The 24742-nt window shown below is 36.0% G+C and overlaps 1 protein-coding gene across 1 annotated transcript in view; it reads right to left on the bottom strand.

The window, feature by feature from the left end:
• LOC121381085 (tRNA (guanine-N(7)-)-methyltransferase non-catalytic subunit wdr4-like) overlaps positions 1–24246 on the bottom strand; it is a 128639-nt gene extending 104393 nt beyond the window's left edge. The window contains exons 1-2 of the mRNA XM_041510186.1: positions 24119–24246; positions 18401–18493 (exon numbers count right to left, since the gene is read on the bottom strand). Of these exons, the coding sequence (XP_041366120.1) occupies positions 18401–18493; positions 24119–24192 (167 nt within the window). The 5' untranslated portion in view covers positions 24193–24246. The remainder of the gene's footprint in view (positions 1–18400; positions 18494–24118) is intronic.
• Between the last annotated feature and the right edge of the window lie 496 nt (positions 24247–24742).

A 24742-nucleotide genomic window follows, 5' to 3' on the forward strand; every position in this document is an offset into this window, starting at 1 on the left:
GTATTTTTTCAACAAAAGTTTAGGACAGAATAATTCTGTTAGTTAGTGTGTCACTACTGCAACTTATGCAAAAATTAATTGGTGAATCGTTATATTCTATAATTAAAGACTGCAAATTTATAGATCACTAGAACTTTATTCATGTACATCAGGATTTTTTTGTTTGAAACTTTGATGGTCAGTGCCTCAGTAGTCAAATTATAATTCACCAGTTATGTAAATATATAATCAATTACCTAGGTAAAGACAAGCATTGGGCCCATCAAATTTTCGTATCTCCTAAGCTCAAGAGTCATAATTCTGTGAAAAATTGGTAAATTACTATAAATGTTAAACTTTATCTTTAACAGAACATAATAAAGCTATGCACAAAATTCATGTCTAGAACAGGCCCTGGTCAGAGTCAAAAATCTCAGTGATGCACTGCAAAAAATGAATCTGAAAAACAACTGTTCACATCTCCTAAGTACAAGGGCCATAATTCTGTCAAAAATGGGTAAATCATCTTGAAAGTCAAACTTAAAGCCGCACACCCTAGTTCCATCCAGCGAAAATAAATTATAATTTGGTTAATCTACAAACCTGTAACACACTTAGATCACGTTTTTATCAAATGGAGTGAAAAAGCAGGTTTTATATCGATAAATACCATGGGAATCCCCATGTCCCAATTGCTTGAAATAATTTTGAAAGTTAGTATTTTGATGTCACCGGTAGATGTCGCTCGAAGCACAACAATGCCTACATCATGACAAATTTCCTGGACATGTTCCAACTGTTCTGTCCTGGTTGTATCCCCTCTCCAGATATCGTAAGACTTAGCAAAATTATTGGTTTTAAGGGTTTGTAACGTTTTGTATTGAGACACTTACTTGTCTGAACTTTATTGTTACTGAAAATTTTCACGAACTGTGAAGAAAAATCTCACAAATGAACAACAACAAATCGGATGTTGATTGCGCAAACCGTGCACGAGAAAACAAACCGAACCAAAATGATAACGGTCACGTGGTATACCAACGTCTGTGACATTGAAATGGAAATATCCCCTCTAAAAATAGATTAGACCTTGTCTGCTCAAAGTTTTTTTCTCAAACGTGCGTCCGTTTTTAAGAAATACGAAAAATTTATTTTGTGGTATTACAAACACCAGGATTACCAGGATTACCAAAAAACACTTCAGGTGAATGGAAATGTATATTCTAAAAAATAAACGGTAAGTAAAGTGCAATTTTATTTGTGAAAAAATGGGTTTAATAGCGAAAAACAACGCCATAATGGTTAACAACTAGCCGTAACTAGGGTGTGTCCCTTTAATCTGTAGAAGTACATGATAAAGCCATATACAAAATATTACCTCAATATCTCAAGGCATTATAAAAATAAGAATTGGTAAAACTATATATGGGACAGACAGACAGACAGACAGACAGACAGACAGACAGACAGACAAGGATTGAGATGAAACCTATAGTCCCCTCCAGGTGGACCAGAATAATGGGAACTCACTTCTGGTTAAGTAAAATTTAGAAATATTGTTTTTTGAAAGTTTAAACCAACACAGAAGTTAAAACATCACATTTCTAAACAATAAAAGTGAAAACTGATAATTAGTAGGGCTGAAATCAACATCCAAAATCACTACCAGATACTCAGCAGTAGTCAGCTGCAATTGACAAGTCAAACTATAGCAACCAGGCCTGTCGGAATTTTTTTTTTAGGAGGGGTTGATACATATAAATACTAATTAATATTGAAAATAGAAAACTGAGAAAAAAACAACAACAGTTCTTAAATGGTCCAAGAAAGAAATGTGTTGTCAGCATTACAAATCTTCTCAGGAACAAAGCAGTCTCTATTCAAATTAATAATTAAATTCCTGCCCATCTATAATGCTAAAACAATGTCTGCAATATTTCTTTTCCTAAACACTACTGGGTATTAAAATAAAAAAGAAATGAAGTGCTTTAGATACTCAAAGCAATTTTCCAAAGATATTTGTCTAACTTATGAGATGGGAATAACAACACATAATTCCCTATTATATTGCTGTAACAATTATTCTGGTTGGCCATATCCTTTACCTGAATCTTTTCTGAACCAATGGCTATCACGTTAACAAACAGTATGGTATTACACCATCATTTGCAGTGTGGTTACTTGTTGTAATAGCTTAATGCAATCCAGTTTAGTCATTAGTTCCTCATTAAAACAAAATAATACAAAATTCTGAAATGCCTTTTGAAATTTGTCTTTCTGATGATTGCAAGAAGGTTGACCTCTTAAATAACCAATTGGTTTGAAGTTACTTGTTACTTTTAGGACTAAACTGACAACAACTGTGTAAGTGGTATACTGCCACATGTATAACAGAAACATAAGGCAGTGCTCTGGCATGAGGGTGGCTAACTGACAACAACTGTGTAAGTGGTATACTGCCACATGTATAACAGAAACATAAGGCAGTGCTCTGGCATGAGGGTGGCTAACTGACAACAACTGTGTAAGTGGTATACTGCCACATGTATAACAGAAACATAAGGCAGTGCTCTGCCATGAGGGTGGCTAACTGAACATTTTGGTGTTTAACCTATGTTGATTTTTCTGCAAGGTAGTTGTCAAGGTAGGGTACTCCATAAAACTACTAGTCACGTAGACCTCTCAATATCGTTGTAATTTTCACAGAACATATACTGACATAAAACATTTATTGAATTGCATGGAGAATTAATAATGGTGTGTAATCTTAATTATCTTAAATTCCAATAACTATTAGTTACTAATTTCCTAGTACACGTTTCAGATAACTAATTAGTCTTCATACATTTACCAAAGTGCAGAAGGTTTATTTATTAGTAAAATCCCCATAAGCAGATTGTCCAATTTCAGTCTAAGTAATTATTGCTACACACGATCAACTAATCACTCAGACAAAACTGTTTTCTACACAAACGTGTCTATATGGAGACATAGGAGTCAGTTGAGAACATAATTGAGTACAGTAACTACTTTCATCACTGCTAGACAAATTACTGGATTAATCTTTCTCAATAAATATTTTCTCCCATTCCAACAAAAGCTCCATGAAAGGTTGTGGTGTGTGCTGTGCGCTGTCCCCCAGTGAAGAACGGCATACAAATATACCTTTCTGTAAGTCTAAAAATATAACTACTGTGATTGCAGTTTTTCAGTTTCATGATCTAGACAATATGTCACTGGTACCAACATACAGCAAAGTGTAAGCTCAGTGATACTGCTTCTACTTAAGGGACAACAAACTTATAAAAATTTAAAATCAAGACTCAAATCTCTATTGATATCACATGCATACAATTTGTATGGTGTTGCCATGGCGTTAATGTCTCAGACTCTTATTAGAATCTTGACACTAGACTCTAAAGGTTTTATAAACACCAGGCCAGGTCATTTGACCATCTCCAACCATCTGCAACTAGTAGGAAGGATATAGAATATGTTTTTCTGGTTAACTTTGTTTGTTTTGTTAAAAAAAAGGAGAAAATTCATGTGTTTATATTCAGTTATGGTTCAAGCACATTGTCCACATTTCCCAAACATTGGCTACTTAATTGGGCCCTCTGTTCAGAAAAGAAGTTAATGGTTAAGTGTTAGTGGTTGCAACTGACTATGGGTTGAAGCTGGTACTGAGATATAAACTCCGCACTAACCAGCCTTACGATAGATAGGTTAACCAACACGCCAGCAAAGCTAACACGTCTGACATGAACACTATACACATTATGGATACTATAACCTTGTAATGTTTAAAGTATTTGAAGAATTGACAACTGAAAATAATAATATTCAGCATGTTTTTGGCATCCCTGTTTCATCAGAAGATGGAAGATGGTATGCAGTGCAAGAAGATCAAAGAACAATTAAAGATACATGCCATAATGAAAATTATATATATTACATCATGCTAACTTAGCAAAGAATTTTTTTTTTTTTTTTAAATAATGTAATTCTTAGTCAAATTTGTCATGGAATGATGCCATCAATCAAGAAGGAACAATATCCAAACGAATGCCCTATTCACCATGTTGCCACGCGTAACAATTGTCAAACTTTCAATCTATCCCGGCATATACACTAAACAGCCTCAGATTAATTAATGACAGAGTAAGCCTGGCAGTGGACAATGAAATTTCCTCAAAGGCTACAAAAACCCCATTATCAGTGTGCGAAGACAGTTTACAGACTGGCCTATTAATTTATAGCAAAGCAAGTACGGTCCTGCTCGCCACTAATCCTCCAGCTTGCCCAAGTTCCATCTCAGTTGCAGCTGGTATTTCCAGTTATCAGCGTATCACTGAAGAGCCGTATTAGAGGGAATTTAACGTTCTCCATACTTGAATGAGACACGACATAAATCTTCTCAATTTCATCAGCTGGTAGGTTCCTAATAGTTCTTAAAGCGATCGCATGCTCAAGGTGTGCTTTATTTCAGAAGATTTTTCCATAGAATTAGAATCTTTGATAAAAATTAATGTCATTGCGCATCTGTGTCTAATGGCTTTGCAATTTTCTCGTCCACGGCTGCCCGACCGAGTATAAGAACAACAAATTAATGAAATTATATAAAATTTGATGATCAAATTGTCGTCCTGTGTGTTACCGAAGCGGCCGATCAATGAAAAGTGATCTAGGTTTCTGTTATGCAGTGCACCACGCAATGTTGAGAAACAATCTATCATGGTCTGCTGGGTAGCGAGGTGGATTGTCGTGTCTGGAGGCAGAGATCTCAGTGACGCAGTGCTAACCTGAGCACACCTCAACATAGAAGGGGAGCTATCACTCTCACTCCCTAATTATTCCCCCCAAGACTAGTTCAAGGAGAGTAATGTTTAACTGCCCTTAAAGGCTTTTTGCCAGAAAAACAAAACAGATCATATGAAGCCTCAGTTTTAGTCCGTCCCATCCTCCGACAAAAATGTTTTTTTTTGTAAATAACAAATAAATACTATTTTTGTTTGCGATTTGGAAAACAATTGGCTCAGAAATAAATAACTTGTAGTAAATCCCATAGCATGAAAAAAGGCATTCCCTGTGGGACGGACTGTAGGTGGTTATAGGGTTGAAATCTACTGAAACTGGACACTGAATTTCATGTACTTTGACACATTTTAAACATCAATTCTTTTGGTATAATCTTTCAAAAAATTATAAAAATTTATTATTCACATAGTTCAAGATATTCAGGGAAATATAACCAGTATGACCCATGTGTGTCATAAAGATTTCATGTGCACAACGAACGATGTAATTTTGTGAAGTGACGTCATAACTTAATGCAGCTTCCCCAGTGTAAACGTTTATCAAAATGATGTCATTTCGGAAAATGACGCCGTTTCATCATCTCTTTGTAGTTACATTTGAAATGTTTTGACATGGTCCAAGTTTGCTATTCATGAAAAAAAAAATTTGAATAATGTGGATAATAAAGAAATTATTACACTCGTGTGTGAATCGTACTTATTTTACAAAAGTAAAATCATTATGACACACAAGCTCTGTATAATAATCTCTATGTATCCAATCATTTCCAAGATTTTAGGGTACGTAAATTTTACCCTTCATACCGTCTGGCAGCAACTATGTCTTGGCAGGCCCCAGATTTCATGAAAACGATCATTTCCGGTACCCTTTTCTGTAAAATCACGGAACCGAAATTTCATTTCCCCATGATAATTATATCGTATATAAAAATTCAACAAAAATAATATACCCGGTATATATAATTATTTTTAAAAACCCTGTTTCCAATGGGTTCCCATGATCACAAGATACGGAACCAAAAAAGTATTTCCCATGAAATTTGAAATCCTATGGCCTGCTTAGTATACGAATGTATATGGTATCAATATGGTAATATCTTAAATGGCTCCTCATAGTCAACGTTAGGCCAGCAATTAATCACTCTCCTCAATTTCTTTTCACAGTGAGGTCTGTCTGAGGTGTGGCTGGTCAAAGGATCTATCCACTTTGATGGGACTTAATATGTCTACCCCAAACAATACCCCCATGAAACCACCATACTCATAGGACATGCTTAAGTCCTGGCTGCTTTCCAGTAACATTAACCTACATGGTGGAAGTGGGTTCCACTCTCCCATTCCCTAAGCCAAGCATTGAAATAATCAAACGTGATAACTGACACTGTCCTCAATTTGAGTGATAACATTGTTGAAACAATGGCTGTTAGTAATCTAACATATGATAAATAACACACATGGTCCTATATTTGAGTGATGACATTGTTGAAACAATGGCTGTTAGTAATCCAACATATGATAAATAACACACATGGTCCTCAATTTGAGTGATAACATTGTTGAAACAATGGCTGTTAGTAATCCAACATATGATAAATAACACACATGGTCCTATATTTGAGTGATAACATTGTTGAAACAATGGCTGTTAGTAATCCAACATATGATAAATAACACACATGGTCCTATATTTGAGTGATGACTTTATTAAAGTTACAAGTTTGTATTGTTTAACGACACCACTAGAGCACATTGATTTATTCATCATCGGTTACTGGATGTCAAACACATGGTCATTTTGACAGTCATAGAGAGGAAACCCACTAAATGTTTTCATTAGTAGCAAGGGATCTGTGATATGCACCATCCCACAGATAGGATAGCATATACCACGGCCTTTTATATACCAGTCGTGGTGCACTGGCTGGGACGAGAAATAACCTAATGGGCCCACTGACGGGAATCGATCCTAGACTGATTGCGCATCCAGCGAGCGCTTTACCACTGAACTATGTCCCTCCCCTTGACTTTATTAAATCAGTGGCTGTTAGTAATCAAACATATAGTAACTGACACATATGATCCTCAGTTTGAGAGACGATTTTATTAAATCAGTACTTGTAGTAATCAAACATATGATAAATGATACACATGGTTCTCAATTTGAGAGATGATATTATTAAATCAGTGGCTGTTAGTAATGAAACATGTAATAACTGCCACATATGATCCTCAGGTTATCATTTCATTATGCCAGTGGCTGTTAGTAGTCAAATACATCATAAACGATACTAAAGGTCCTCAATTTGAGTAATGACGTTTATAAATTAGTGGCTGTTAGTTAACTGACAAACATGGTCCTCAATCTGACTAATGACTTTATTAAATCAGTAACCAGAAATATAATAAGTGACACACAGTGTCTTTAATTTTAGTGATGAAATAATAAAATCAATATGCTGTTAGTAGTTAAACAAACAAATAACTGATACACATGGTCTCCAATTTGAGTCATTTCACCACATTAGCTTTGTCATCTTATCAGCAAGCCCCAAGAGATCTTTCGTTACATACAACCCTTATGTTTTTTGTTTGTTTGTTTTGTTTTAACGACACCACTGGAGCACATTGATCAATTAATCATCAGCTATTGGATGTCAAACATTTGGTAATTCTGACTCGTAGTCATCAGAGGAAACCCGCTACATTTTTTCTAATGCAGCAAGGGATGTTTTATATGCACCTTCCCCCAGACAGGAAAACACATATCATGGCCTTTGTCAAGTTGTGCCAATTGGGCTATTTCTCACTCCAGCCAGTGCACCACAACTGGTATATCAAAGGCTGTGGTATGTGTTATCCTGCCTGTGGGATGGTGCATATAAAAGATCCCTTGCTGCTAATTGAAAAGAGGAGCCCATAAAGTGGCGACAGCGGGTTTCCTCTCTCAATATCTCAGTGATCCGTAACCATACGTCTGACGTCATATAACCGTAAATAAAATGTGTTGACTGCGTCGTTAAATAAAACATTTCCTTCTTCTTCTTTTTTGTCAAGTTGTGGTGCACTGGTTGGAACGAGAAAAAACTACAACCTTTAAAACAATATATTGGTACTAAACTGGGGTAAACCACAGCTAGTTGTCCAATGAGAGGACTCAATCCAATTAATTCATGCACCTCAGGAGCCGCTGGCTATGCCCCACACCAGCAGTAAAGCTGCCGGTTTTTGCCATCCTTCAACCATCCCAGATGGCTCTGGGACTTTTTTGGAAGGAACCGTTCCTGAAAGAGATGGCTACCAACTCTGGTCACCCCACCCCCAAATCACCTGTCAGTACTGGAGCATTCCTGAATGGGGTCAGCAAAGCAGAACAGGCCACAATGGTTAAGCCATCGGACATAAGACTGGTAGGTACATAGTTTGCAGCCCAGTTCCAGAGCAAGTTTTAACGACTTAATGGGTAGGTGTAAGTAAGACCACTACACCCTCTCCTCTCTCTCACTAACCACTAACAATTAACCCACTGTCCTAGACAGATTGCCGAGATAGCTGAAATGTGTGCCCAGGACAGCCTGCTTGAACCTTAATTGGATATAAGCACGAAATTAAGTTGAAATGAATGACTCGGATTAGTGTTGGAAATCAGTTGGAATTAAATCATTGATCATCAGTTAAAAATCAGTTGGCTATAATCATCACTGATCATCAATTAAAAATTGGTTGGATTAATCATCACTGATCGTCAGTTAAAAATTGGTTGGATTAATCATCACTGATCAACAATTAAAAATTGGTTGGCTTTAATCATCACTGATCATCAATTAAAACTTGGTTCGCTTTAATCATCACTTGATTTACCATTTTTGCTGGTTGTAGGGAGGGGGAGGGGGTGTAATTTAATCTTTTAAAATTATTAAATTCAGTATTAAAAATATTACATTCAAATAGTATCTGCTATAGTAGTTAATCTTTTATGTTACCGATTTCCTAATTCTATTTTATTTTATTTTCCATGATTTACAATACTAGATGATTTATAATATCAAGATGACCTCTTAATACAGGTGACTTATTAACCGAGGTTGATGTGTATGCAGATTTTAATTTTCATGTGCATACTATACAGTTTGTTAAGACTGTTCTTTGTTACTAAGCTTATCAGTAAATATAATTATGTCATCAACTGCTTGACAGAGGTCAATATTTTTGCAAGTTTCCAAGAGAGAGAGAGAGAGAGAGAGAGAGAGAGAGAGAGAGAGAGAGAGAGAGAGAGAGAGAGAGAGAGAGAGAGAGAGAGAGAGAGAGATACAGTGAAACTTCTCTAAACCGGACACTCTTGGTACCAAGTAAAAAGTCTGGTTTTAAGAGGTATCCGGTTTACATAGGGTTTTTTCTGTACAGATATTTCAAAAGGGACCATGAAAAAAGTCCGGTTTTGAGGGATTTCCAATTAACAGAGGGTCCGGTTTGGAGAGGTTTCCAATTAACAGAGGGTCTGGTTTGGAGAGGTTTCCAATTAACAGAGGGTCCGGTTTGGAGAGGTTTCCAATTAACAGGGGGTCCGGTTTGGAGAGGTTTCCAATTATACAGAGGGTCCAGTTTTGCGAGGTTTCCAATTAACAGAGTCCGGATTGGAGAGGTTTCCAATTTACAGAGGGTCCGGTTTGGAGAGTTTTCCAATTTACAGGGGGTCCAGTTTTGAGAGGTTTCCAATTAACAGAGGGTCCAGTTTTGAGAGGTTTCCAATTAACAGAGAGTCCGGTTTGGAGAGGTTTCCAATTAACAGGGGGTCCGGTTTGGAGAGGTTTCCAATTAACAGGGGGTCCGGTTTTGAGAGGTTTCCAATTAACAGGGGGTCCGGTTTGGAGAGGTTTCCAATTAACAGGGGGTCCGGTTTTGAGAGGTTTCCAATTAACAGGGGGTCCGGTTTTGTGAGGTTTCCAATTAACAGGGGGTCCGGTTTTGAGAGGTTTCCAATTAACAGGGGGTCCGGTTTTGAGAGGTTTCCAATTAACAGGGGGTCCGGTTTTGAGAGGTTTCCAATTAACAGAGGGTCCGGTTTTGAGAGGTTTCCAATAACAGAGGGTCCGGTTTTGAGAGGTTTCCAATTACAAGAGGGTCCGCTTTTGAGAGGTTTCCAATTAACAGAGGGTCCGGTTTTGAGAGGTTTCCAATTAACAGAGGGTCCGGTTTTGAGAGGTTTCCAATTAACAGAGGGTCCAGTTTTGAGAGGTTTCCAATTAACAGAAGGTCCGGTTTGGAGAGGTTTCCAATTTTCAGGGAGTCCGGTTTGGAGAGGTTTCACTGTATATACAGTTTGTTCAGACTGTTTTCTTACTACGCTTATCAGTAAACATTATTTATATGCCACCAACTGATTAACAAACTTGTGGGTATGATTATCATGTAGTGGTATGTTCAAGAGTTGGTCATCAACTGACTAACAGAGGTGGATGTTTGTGCAGGTTTCAATGCACACATGTACACTATACATTTTGTTCAGGCTGATTTTTGTTACAACATGCATAATTAAATATAATTATTAAATAATGGTATATTGGAGAGTTGGTCATCAATGCACATGTATACAGTATTTCTGCAAGAAAGAAATGTTTGGGTATGACACTACGAAATTTAATATATACAGTGTGTGTGCTGGATGTAACCGCAGTCGACAGGGGGTATGAGGTGCCTCCCCGAAAAAGAAAATGGGTTAGGTTTAAGGTTAAGAAAATTATTCAGTAATGATAAGAGTCATTAATTTTGTCAAAAGGTAAACTTAAAAAAATTAAATCTGCACAAATATTTGGGTGTGGTGCCATACCCACTTTACCCTCTAGCAGAAACCCTGGTACATACTATACAGTTTGTTCAGACAGTTCTTTGTTACTAAGCTTATCAGTAAATACAGTAGAATCTCATTGGCTCGAACACTGTCGGTGCATCAAAGTCTGTTCGACCCATCGGGTAGTTCGAACCATGCATTCGGCCGTTGTCGGGTGCTTCTGTAACACAAAAACCAATCGGTACACCTCGCATATTTCTGTAAAACTGGCTTGGGCGAGATGTTCCGACTGACTCATGAGTAACGAAGTCGCCGTCAAATGTCGGATGAGATACATGTTTGTAACTATTATTTATCACTGTCAAATAAACAAATAACAAACACACTGGTAGTCTGTATTTATAAATATTTATTAATTTAAAAAATCGTTCTTTATTATGCTGTTGTAGAATCTTTTGAGACATATTGACAACGTTGAGAAAAAATGAAAATGCATGAAGCACAGACGGAGGCCCATTACCTGTTATTGTTGCAATCACTACATTACATTGATCTCTCCTGTATTTCAAAATAAAAACAAAATATGCTGACGCTCATGCGTAGAGTAGCGATTAAAATGCTTAAAGTAAACCGGCGAGGCCTACCTAGGCTCACCAACTGATTGGTGTTACATGCAAGGTTCATTCAGCTAACGATTATCGTAGTACAATTGTCTGTACTAGAAAGATAATTACCGATAGGTGCTAAATAAACAACATGACAAGCCGGCATATGATCTAGGATTAATTTGTTCCACTTCCGAATTTGTAATAACTTACTTTGTGACTGACGTGAAAGGATCGATGCAAAATTCATACATAAATAATTTTTGTATTTCTTCGGATAGACTTAGTCGTTCGAGCTAAATATGTTTAATTTTACAGTTCAGAACAACAAACTGGTTCGAGAGAAAGCTTCTGTTCGACCCCAGGGGTATTCGACCAATCAGCACCAAAATAAAAGGGTTTAATAGAGAAAAAAATCGGGACATTGTTCTTGGTTCGAGAATACCGGTAGGTTCGACCATTGGGCGTTCGAGCCAATGAGATTCTACTGTATAATTATATTGTGGTATCTTGGAGAGTTGGTCATCAACTGCTTAAAAGAGGTATACGTTTGTTTGTGAAGGTTTCAATGCTCATATATATATATATATATATATATATATATACATACACACACTATACAGTTTGTTCAACTTGTTTTTGTTAGGGGCCGTCTATAATTTCCAACATTTTCATGAGCGTACAAAGCGTACGCACGGGGGGGGGGGGGGGGTTAAGGGGCCAGCGTACACTTTTTTTTAAATGAAAAATGTCTATCAACACTTTTCATTTGGGGATGTACACTTTTAGGGGGGGGAGGGGGATCAAAAGCATATGGTTTGTACGCTCGTGAAAATGTTGAAAATTATGGACGGCCCCTTAGCAACATATATAATTAAACATAATTATATAGTGATATATTAGAGAATTGGTCATCAATTGATTAACAAAGGTGGATATTTAAACAGCTTTGTACAGACTGTTCTTTGTTATATTATTAATATCATTAAATATAATTATAATAACTGTTTAACTTTAAAAAAGGTGGACATTTGTGCAGGTTTCAGTTCACATGTGTACACTATACAATTTGTTCAGACCATTCTTTGTTAATAATCTTATCAGTGAGTATAATTATTTAGAGGTATGTTGGAGAGTTGGCCATTAACAGAGGTGGATATTTCAGCAGGTTTCAATACACGTGTACTCTATACAACTTGTTCCGACTAATCTTTGTTAATTTAATAAGCTTACAATTAAGTATAATTATTTAGTGGCATGTTGGAAAGTTGGCTATTAACAGAGGTGGATATTTTAGCAGGTTTCAGTACACGTGTACACTATACAATTTGTTCTGACTAATCTTTGTTAATTTAATAAGCTTACAATTAAGTATAATTATATAGTGGTATGTTGGAGAGTTGGCCATCAACAGAGGTGGATATTTCAGCAGGTTTCAATGCACATGTGTACACTATACAATTTGTTCAGACCATTCTTTGTTAATAATCTTATCATTAAATATAATTATATAGTGGAATGTTGGAGAGTTGGCCATTAACAAAGGTGGATATTTCAACAAGTTTCAATGCACATATGTATGTACATAATACAATTTGTTCAGCCTATTCTTTGTCAGCACGATATATCAGTGAATGTATGTATTGTGGTATATACTGAATAGCTGGTCATCATCCCCAGCTTCAGCTACGTGATAAGAAAATATCACAATAACCACTGTACAGGACTAATATTCAGCTACGTGATAAGAAAATATCACAATAACCACTGTACAGGACTAATATTCAGCTACGTGATAAGAAAATATCACAATAACCACTGTACAGGACTAATATTCAGCTCCGTGATAAGAAAATATCACAATAACCACTGTACAGGACTAATATTCAGCTACGTCATAAGAAAATATCACAATAACCACTGTACAGGACTAATATTCAGCTCCGTGATAAGAAAATATCACAATAACCACTGTACAGGACTAATATTCAGCTACGTGATAAGAAAATATCACAATAACCACTGTACAGGACTAATATTCAGCTCCGTGATAAGAAAATATCACAATAACCACTGTAACAGCTACGTGATAAGAAAATATCATATAACCACTTCAGGACTAATATTCAGCTACGTGATAAGAAAATATCACAATAACCACTGTACAGGACTAATATTCAGCTACGTGATAAGAAAAAATATCACAATAACCACTGTACAGGACTAATATTCAGCTACGTGATAAGAAAATATCACAATAACCACTGTACAGGACTAATATTCAGCTACGTGATAAGAAAATATCACAATAACCACTGTACAGGACTAATATTCAGCTACGTGATAAGAAAATATCACAATAACCACTGTACAGGACTAATATTCAGCTCCGTGATAAGAAAATATCACAATAACCACTGTACAGGACTAATATTCAGCTACGTGATAAGAAAATATCACAATAAACCACTGTACAGGACTAATATTCAGCTACGTATAAGAAAATATCACAATAACCACTGTACAGGACTAATATCAGCTCCGTGATAAGAAAATATCACAATAACCACTGTACAGGACTAATATTCAGCTCCGTGATAAGAAAATATCACAATAACCACTGTACAGGACTAATATTCAGCTCCGTGATAAGAAAATATCACAATAACCACTGTACAGGACTAATATTCAGCTCCGTGATAAGAAAATATCACAATAACCACTGTACAGGACTAATATTTCCGTGATAAGAAAATATCACAATAACCACTGTACAGGACTAATATTCAGCTCCGTGATAAGAAAATATCACAATAACCACTGTACAGGACTAATATTCAGCTCCGTGATAAGAAAATATCACAATAACCACTGTACAGGACTAATATTCAGCTCCGTGATAAGAAAATATCACAATAACCACTGTACAGGACTAATATTCAGCTCCGTGATAAGAAAATATCACAATAACCACTGTACAGGACTAATATTCAGCTACGTGATAAGAAAATATCGCAATAACCACTGTACAGGACTAATATTCAGCTACGTGATAAGAAAATATCGCAATAACCACTGTACAGGACTAATATTCAGCTCCGTGTGCAATAACCACTGTACAGGACTAATATTCAGCTCCGTGATAAGAAACAATCACAATAACCACTGTACAGGACTAATATTCAGCTCCGTGATAGAAAATAACAATCACAATAACCACTGTACAGGACTAATATTCAGCTCCGTGATAAGAAAATATCACAATAACCACTGTACAGGACTAATATTCAGCTCCGTGATAAGAAAATATCACAATAACCACTGTACAGGACTAATATTCAGCTACGTGATAAGAAAATATCACAATAACCACTGTACAGGACTAATATTCTTCTCCTTCACAGATGTGCGTGCTCGAGTGTGTTTATTCCAAGACAACAGGTATGCTCACACATGTTGCTGGCATCAACCGTGGATATTATTTATGGACAGCCAGCTCCCATTGTCGCATGAAAAGAAACCATCGTCAAAGGGTCAGCTACTGTTCTTCACAAGACTGCCATCATAACTCAGCCGCACGAGGAAATTTGCATATCTTTACCTGGATGCAATTCTCCGAGTTTACATTTTCATCTACAATTATTGATTTCGTGCACAGCTTGAGCCAAGATCGTGTTTACGGCTTGACTTTTGAAGCATTCAAACGAAAATTGTACAGTATGCCTCTCCCAGTTTTATTCAAGCAGCAATAAGCCTTGTACTTAACTCAGTTTAAACTGACTGCTGTTGCCCTTTCTACAGATACATGTGCTATGTACATTTTAATTAGAATAATACATTGAAAATGTAAAAATAAATATGGATATTGACTTCATACATTTTGAAATACTATAACCATTTTTAAAGTAGTGTTAACCATTCTTAAGTGACTCTCAAATTGTATTTGTGTTAAATATTTATAAATTTTACAATCAATCACCTGTATATTATTTGCATAATTGAGACAATTTTTAAACCCTAATTATTATTAAAGATCTTCAAACTGCCTCAACACACCACACTGGTTTTAAAGCTGCAAACCCTTTTCATCAAACCAGTACAGTAGAAGTTTGATTTGTTTAACAACACCACTAGAGCACACTGATTTATGAACCATCAGCTATTGGATGTTATTTGGTAATAATTCTGACATAGTCTCAGAGAAGAAACTCACTACATTTTTGAATTAGTAACAAGAGGTATTTTATATGCAACATCCCACAGACAGGATAGAACATATTTTGATATACCAGTTGTGGTGCACTGGCTGGATCAAGAAATGTCCAAATGGGCCACAAGTACAGTGATGAAAAATACAAACTTAAGCATTAATGCTATCAAATGTCTTCATACGTATACAACATAACAAGCCTATTGTCATGGGATTTTTTTAATTTTGCAACACAAACAAAATGGAAAAGCACCATGGTCCATGTTTTAGAGGGTTAAAATGTGGAATAATACATTTTTATGTGACCTTAATAAGTGAGTATAAAAAAAGGTCACCAAAGAAAGTTGAACGACACCAAGAAAATTAATCACAGGATTCATTATGAAATGTTATGGAGGCTGGAAGCAGGGTATTTGTCAAGAGTAATGTTATGTTCACAAAACGTGTCTGATTTTTTTGCAAAAAGTGCTTGCTATTTTGGCCTTTAATAAATGATTTTCTATCCAGTATTTAATACCAAACTAAACAAACAGAAATAAAACAGAAAATTCAATATTACTGGTCAAATTACATTATAGTGATGGGGGTGGTGATGGTGGGAGGTATTCACAAGCATTGCATCATTTTAGAGGTGTTGTTCTTAGTGTTACAAAATGTTGTGTGTGTGTGTCTGTGTGTCAGTGTGTGTATGTGTGTCAGTGTGTGTGTGCGTATGTGTGTGCGTATTAAAAAGACCAAATTTTGCATTACACATATACTGAACAGATCCTTTGTGGATTAACACATTTAAAAAAAAAAAAAATTCGGAAAAATCTGAAAAGAACACAATATTTATTTATTTATTCATATTATATAGCCTTCAATCTGTCCTATTACTTGTATGTCCCCACAAAAATGAACTACATTTGAAAAAAAAGGGGAAATGCTAAATAGTGGACTACTCTTATTTTCATAACGAGCTGACAGAACCAGTTCTGGTGCCTAATTCACTAAACTCTCGCAACTTTACGATCTCACAGTGCAATGCTAAAAGACTTAAAAAGAGGATACTTTGTTGTCTTGTAGAGTGTAAGAGACCTTTGTGTATTAGGCCCCTGGGCCCCGTTCCACGAAGCGATCTTAGCCCTAAGATTACCTTAAGTGCATATGTTAGCTGTCCAGTTACGGTGATCTTAGGGCTAAGATCGTTTCGTAGAACAGGGCCTTGATCGTTAGCACTTGAAGTATAAAATACATAGAGAATAACCTGTTACCATCTTAAGATATCAGTTTTATCTTGTGAAGGTTAGAATGGCTAATACCACGAGGCTCTGCCAAGCAGCATTTGTCATTCGACCTGAGTAGTATAGAGCCGATATCTTAAGACAGTAACTGGTGAGTTTATTTATCCAGCAATCCTACAGGAATAGTCGGAAAATCATTATTTATTCCATTTTTTGTACACAAATCAAGTATCATGAACCTAGCACTGTTTTTTTGCAGTATGACATCATAAAAGAGACAAGTTCTGTATCTTTATCAAATCTTTATTAAATATTATTTATTTAAATGTTATTAATATTATTCATTTAAATGTTATTAATATTATTCATTTAAATGTTATTAATATTATTCATTTAAATGTTATTAATATTATTCATCTAAATGTTATTAATATTATTTATTAAATGTTTTTTGTATGTACTGTACTGAAACAAATGATTTAAAAAGTATGCTATTGAAAATCTGGTATGAAATACTCGAGTCAAGTTGGGCTTATGACACGTAACAAATATTTTTGGTCGGCGATAAAAAATATACAAATTTATCTAGTCATCATATCTTCCCAATGTATGTAGAGATTGTAAGATAAATATCACATACTTCACTATGGAATAGAATCCAATATCACTCACATTTGCTGCATTTATATTTGTCAGGTAATCGGGTAAATTGTGACTGAATATTTCTGAACATGCTTATTGTAAACCATACCTGCAAGTTATTGATTTTGCTATACTGTTTATCTTAAATGGATCTAACCAATTTCCAAAGGTATAAGTTGGAAGTCCAATTTATACCCGACATTAGGGAGGCTAATGGTAACACAACATGACAATAAATGTCATAATTTCTTAAGTTATTTCTGATTATATGTAAATTTTCCGACCAGTAACTGCCATCCCTTCCATTGCTGAAATATGTGATTCATGAAAGGTACTTTTATAGCCATTAAATTTGGTGTCCAACATATTATAACACTGTGACTTGTGATAACATGTTTAATTTTCTGACTTGCCCTTCAATCCTGAATATGTGTGTCATAAACTGTATTTTTTGTGGTCATTAATTTGGTGTCTAACATATAAAACTGTGATTTCCGATGTTTAATTTCCACCTATTAACAGCTATTACGAAAATTCTATAAATTTGGTGTATATATATATATATATATATATATATATAATATATATATATATATATATATATATATATATATATATATATATATACAGTATATATATATATATATATATATAACACTATGATTTGTGACAACATCTTGAATTTTCCAACTACATGTATTAACAGCCATTACAAAACTTCCATTACTAAAATATGTGTATCATAAATTGTACTTTTTGTGGCAACCACTGTTTTTATTGACAGATTATGATGACTGATTAAAGCAAAGTCATAAACATATACTAGCAGATTATGACTTTTGACGTCACTCTTATGACGTCACATGCATAGCTACATTACAAAATTGCTCATTTGACATCTAGGTCATCGTACAATGTAGCAGAAATAACAGAAGTAATAGCTTTTCCCCTTAATTTTTATGGTCTGCAGGATAAAAATAATAACTAGTTACTGACGTCGGATATCTGCTTTATCCTGTTCAGGCCGAATGAGACATTTCCCATTCTTACCTTCACAGGATAAAGCAGATATCCAACATCAGTAACTAGTTATTCTCTATGTAATTTGTGTTTTATTGGTGTTAAAATTATGAAATTACCTTTCTTCTTTGTCTTTCTTGCCTTCTTCTTCTTCATCCTGTGGATTCTGTTCCTCTATGGTTGGAACCTGAAGAAACTGCAACACTCGAGTTCTGAAATGTTTATTAAAGTTTATTTTGTTTAACAACACCACTAAAGCACATTGATTTATTAATAATCAGCTATTGGATGTCATACATTTGATAATTTTTATATAGTCTTAGAGAGGAAACTTGCTACATTTTTCCATCAGCAGCAAGATGTCTTTTATATGCACCATCTCACAGACAGGACAGCAAATAAAACAGTCTTTGATATACCAGTTGTGGTGCACTGGCTGGGATGAGAAATAGCCCAATGAATACACCGATGCGAATCGATCCCAGACCACCATCAGGTTAACACTTTACCTACCACTGAGCTATATCCTGCCCACTGAAAGTAAAAGAAACAAAGCTAAAAGGAATGGAACACGGATTTTAACCATTGCACATTGTTTGCTCCATGACGGTTTGGTGTCTGACAAAACAGATGGACATTATGACACTTGGTTATTACCGATCAACAGTTATGTGATTACCTAGGACAAAATTACTTTATTTGTACAGCTATTCTCCCTGATGTGGTTTAAAAAAAAAAAAGGTTTATGCTGAAATATCTACAGATCCGTATTTTGGAATTTCTACATGCATTCTTGCAGTCAAAAATCAGGATTTCACAGAAATGTTTGTTTCTGGCAGCGTGTTGATAGCGTATTGGCAAAATCAGAGAACCGGAAGCCCATTACTCATTGTCAGTATTTACCAGGAAAGGAGAATGATCACTCCCGTTTCCTTCCACACTCGCCTAAACATTTTAGGAGAGTGGCAAATTTATCGCCTTACAATAAAATTGTTAATATATTTTATTTGAAGCTTCATATGATTGCTTACCTAATAACACCAGTTCAGAAGAGTGATCTTCAGCTGACCTTGATTTTGCTCATGGCGACTACAACAATATCAAGTTACATAATCCACCAATACCATCATTAATGAAAATGTTTCTGAAAATGTTTCCCCCATCAAGTTTTAAATCTTGAGGCCTACAAAATGTGTTAGAGTGAAAGAAAGAAAGAAATGTTTTATTTAACGACGCACTCAACACATTTAATTTACGGTTATATGGCGTCAGACATATGGTTAAGGACCACACAGATTTTGAGAGGAAACCCGCTGTCGCCACTACATGGGCTACTCTTCCGATTAGCAGCAAGGGATCTTTTATTTGCACTTCCCACAGGCAGGATAGCACAAACCATGGCCTTTGTTGAACCAGTTATGGATCACTGGTCGGTGCAAGTGGTTTACACCTACCCATTGAGCCTTGCGGAGCACTCACTCAGGGTTTGGAGTCGGTATCTGGATTAAAAATCCCATGCCTCGACTGGGATCCGAACCCAGTACCTACCGGCCTGTAGACTGATGGCCTACCACGACACCACCGAGGCCGGTTGTGTTAGAGTGAAACCCTGATATTGCGACTATCAGCAGTATTTATTGGTCATAATAGTGGGGTGGTCGTAATACTGAATGATGATTGTTTGGTAAATACGGATTGTGTATTTCACATCCCACCCTTGTTCCCAGTGATAAAATTAATATACTCAACTCCAAGTATGATAAAATTAATATACTCAACTCCAAGTATGATAAAATTAATATACTCAACTCCAAGTATGATAAAATTAATATACTCAACTCCAAGTATGATAAAATTAATATACTCAACTCCAAGTATGATAAAATTAATATACTCAACTCCAAGTATGATAAAATTAATATACTCAACTCCAAGTATGATCAAGTGTACAGACTGATTCACTTATTTGTGAGCTTGGGCCCATTATTTTTTCAAATTATTACACAATAGAGATTAACAATTGTCTGGATAAATGACATCTTCCTGATGTTTTATGGCATTCACTGCCCCAGATACAAATGCGTGACTTCTGGCTCACATAAATGACTGCAGCTAATGGTTGCATCTGTTTACAGTTTCTGTGAAAAAACATAAAGTACTAGAATGTGTAACTGCTACTTTTCAACATTCTTTGTGCATGTTGTACAATAAAAACACTGTGTGCAGTACATTTCAGAAATTAACCATGAAATGCAAATATGTATACCAATTGTTTGCTAGTACAAAAATAATACCATTGTCTTTTCAAGCAAATAAACATAAGACTATTTAATTAGTTACTTGAGCAACACATGTTATTAACTTTAACACCATGGAAATATTTTACCATGTTATTTATTGTTTGTCACTTGTGTGACATGACAGGAAAATATTCTGGTCGCATTTGTGTATACTGAAAATGACTAATGGGTCAGACTTTAATGCAAATTAATGGTCACAATCCATAATAGTGGGGTGGTCTTAATACTGGAGTATTTTTACTATAAAATAATACGAAAAAAATTTGGTCTATAAAATATATTGGTCTTAGAACCAGGGTAGTCATTAGGTGGAGTTTCACTGTATTTAAAACATTGTACGAGTACTGGGTGGAAAGGTTAAAATTTGTTATCTTTAATAACACCACTAGAGCACATTGATTTATTAATCATCAGCTATTGGATGTCAAACATTTGTTAATTCTGAAACAAATTGTCAGAGGAAACCCGCTATATTTTTGTTAATGCTGCAAGGGATCTTTTATAGGCACTTTTCTCCAGACAGGAAAGCACATACCACGACCTTTGACCAATTGTGGTGTACTGGTTGGAACGAGAAAAAAAAAATCAGTTGAATGGATCCAGGTGAATGAAGAAAAAAATGTTTGTTTTGTTTAGCCGCACTAGAGCACATTGATTTATTAATCATCGGCTATTGCATGGAAGAAAGATTCTCAGAGGTTAATGCTTCCTGTCTACGATGGTCAGCAGCAACATGGGTTAAAAAATGGGCAAGATCTTCTTGAGTCGAAGCCCAACAACTAGGTGTCTATAGATGTTCAGCAAGACTAGCCACAGTATCTGACGGACTGCATCTTTGTCCATACTCTGGGTAAACAAGACCTATCAGAATGTTCAGTGATGATCCTGGTTGCATTTGTGTGCACTGAAAACGACCATTGGGTCAGACTTTAACGGTTGCAATCCATAATAGTGGGGTGGACTTCTTTCTTCTTCTTCTCATTCTTCATTAGTCAAATCATCAGACCAGTCATTGTCACAAAAGAGCTGGTGTTCATTAGGTCACTGACTGTTCCATGCAGTTTTGTGGCGAGTGTTGTTGTGTTTGGCCATATTAATTGTCTGGATGTGTTGTGTAGGCTGCAGTATTGTAGAACATGTTCCAGTGTGTTTCAGCCGCTTGTCTATAAGGGCAGTCTTCAGAATCGCCAATTTTGAATTTGGGGCGGTCTTAATACCAGAGTATTTTTACTATAAAATAATACGTAAATATTTTGGTCTATAAAACATTGGTCTTAGAACCAGTGAGGTCATTAGGTGTATTTAAAACATTGTATGAGTACTGGGTGGAAAGGTTAAACTACACCACTAGAGCACATTGACTTATTAATCCATACTCTGGGTAAACAAGGACTATTAGAAAGTTCTGTGATGATCCTGTCATTCTTGGTTTTCCTGCAGGTGGCAAAGCAGTACCAGGGAACATTTTGTTCAGTAACACATCACAATTCACTACGCATGTTCAAGACCACTACACAGTATTAAAACAGTTAAACAGTAGTTGTCGCCAAACAAAATGTTTAACACAAAATGTTCCCAGACTACTTCCCAGTGCTGAATGGAAAGTTCTGCCATGGTATTCCTGTTGGTATATATTATAGTTGAGGTGATAAATGAATGAATGAATGAAATGTTTTATTTAATGACACACTCAACACATTTTATTTACGGTTATATGGGGTCAGACATATGGTTAAGGACCACACAGATATTAAGAAAGGAAACCCACTGTCGCCACTTCATGGGCTACTCTTTTCGATTAGCAGCAAGGGATCTTTCATATGCACCATCCCAGACAGGATAGCACACACCACAGCCTTTGGTGTACCAGTCATGGTGCACTGGCTGGAGAAAGAAATAGCCCAATGGGTCCACCGACAGGAATCGATCCCAAACCGACTGCGCAACAAGCGAGCACTTCACCACTGGGCTACGTCTCGCCCCTCCTGAATATGGTGGCACTGTTTAATCCATATTATACTGTCTTTAAAATAACTGTACCCTAACCATAACCCTAAGCCTAACCCATTTTCTTTCCAGGAGAGGCATTCAGTACACACATTGCAAATACTAGTATTCAATTTCATAGCACCATACCCAAATATTTCTTTCTGGCAGAAACACTGAGTCTTAGAGAGGAAACCTGCTACATATTTCCATTAGTAGCAAGGGTTCTTTTATATGCACCATCCTAAAGAGAGGATTTCACATACCACAGCCTTTGATATATAAGTCATGGTGCCCTGGCTGGAATGAGAAATAGCCCAATAGGCCCACCAACAGGGATGGATCCCAAACCAACTGCACACCAAGGCTATGTCCCGCCCCTAAACCTGCCATTGATACAGGCCCTGTAGTTTTACAACACTTTGTCACTGTTGATCATCAAGAAGTGGAGGGGGTCTTCCATGGGTATTGGATCCATGAAAATCTCTATTGCACCACGTAAGCTCAATTTTCAAAGATCTGGTTATTTGCCGAGTTAGCCTCAAATTATGACCCATCCTCCATACCCTAACAATGAAACAATGAATATCACTGGCATAACAAGCGGGGGGGGGGGGGGGGGGGGGGGGGGGGGGGGGGGGGCGGGGGGCGGGGGGCAAGGGGGCATGTGCCCTCCCACTTTTTATATATATTTATACATTTATTTATTTATGCGTGTGTGTATTCCCTCCCCCCCCCCCCATACTTTTTGACGCCTTCCTATGCCTGTGAATATAGATCCATATTTTATTTTATTTAAAAGAACTGTACCTGTGGTCCCAAAATAAAACACTTCATAATTGTATTAAGGTGTTTGTATCTTGGTTTCATCTTAATTTGACTATACAAATTAAAACAAATTGACAAAACTACAAGCTTTGTTTACAACTGGTATTAATACATATAGTAACCGAGTAACTAACTTTTAATTTTAAAATACTACTTCTACATGCAGACCTCACTGTTCGTTGGGAACTATTACCCTAGCTCCTATCACTTCCCTGAATTTATATAGTATCAGTATGGTAATATCTAATGTATCTCCCCATAATTTTTTAGTTGAGCTCTTAATCATTCCCCTCAATTTTGTTCTTGGCAAAGTCTGTCTATGCATAAATTATTGTTTTATTTAAAAAGAAAAGTATTAACCCATGATTACATTAATAAATAATAATAAATTAATTAACTTTTAAAAGTTAGAAAGGGCTGAACACACTAAATTCTGTAGTATTTGGAGACGTGTAACAGGATTCCACTATACTACATATTGATCAATACGGCACATTTCTATAGACGGATGTCCTTATCGTGTGTTTCATTGATAAAAAGCATCAACGATGAGCGTCTGATCAATATCAACAACCAACACGTGTTTGAGGGTTAACGAGACACAGACGCGCCAAAGTCTATAAATAGAGCAGTTTAGACATGCGTATACATTACCACCCTCCAGTACCTGCTTTAGAACAAAGTAGGGATGTGATATATCGCGTACGACTAAAATTCTATTACCGAAAGTCGAGAACAGCCAGTGTGTTGCCACTTATAAACACAATATTGTCACACTTCCTTCTGATCGCCGCCATGTTTATTGGAGAGGCCGCTTAGATCATTGCAAATTGTAAACAATGGGACTGTCGTGCATTAATATCTAAATTAGAATAATTTTAACATAAAGTTTTAATGTAGGCCTAGTTGATTTTTTCCCCTCTAACAATTCTCTTTTTAGAATACTTATAAAAGATTGCCGATTACTAGTACTTCAAGAGTTGTGTATTGAAAAATTAATTATTTGTAAAAGCCATTTCGATTGGTTGAACCAACTGGGTAGATATGAGACGATAAATATGCATGATTTGGAGTACCGCCCATTTTCCCATGGTCTTTTGTTTTTAATCAATACACAATAATGATGGACAACAGACTGTTACGTTACACAGAAAAAAAACAGCCGAGAAAAACTCACAGGGTAAAACGTTACGTTGATTGCAAGATTTGTACTGGACGGAATCTGTATGAAGTTATCAAGTTGCAAACAAATAATAATAACATGCACGCACACATGCACACACACACACACAATTTTGATATTTTTTATTTGTTTTGTTTTCAGTTTTAATATTATTTTTATTTTTA

This window comes from Gigantopelta aegis, chromosome 9 (assembly GCF_016097555.1).
Source record: "Gigantopelta aegis isolate Gae_Host chromosome 9, Gae_host_genome, whole genome shotgun sequence".
In the NCBI taxonomy this organism is placed as follows: domain Eukaryota; kingdom Metazoa; phylum Mollusca; class Gastropoda; order Neomphalida; family Peltospiridae; genus Gigantopelta; species Gigantopelta aegis.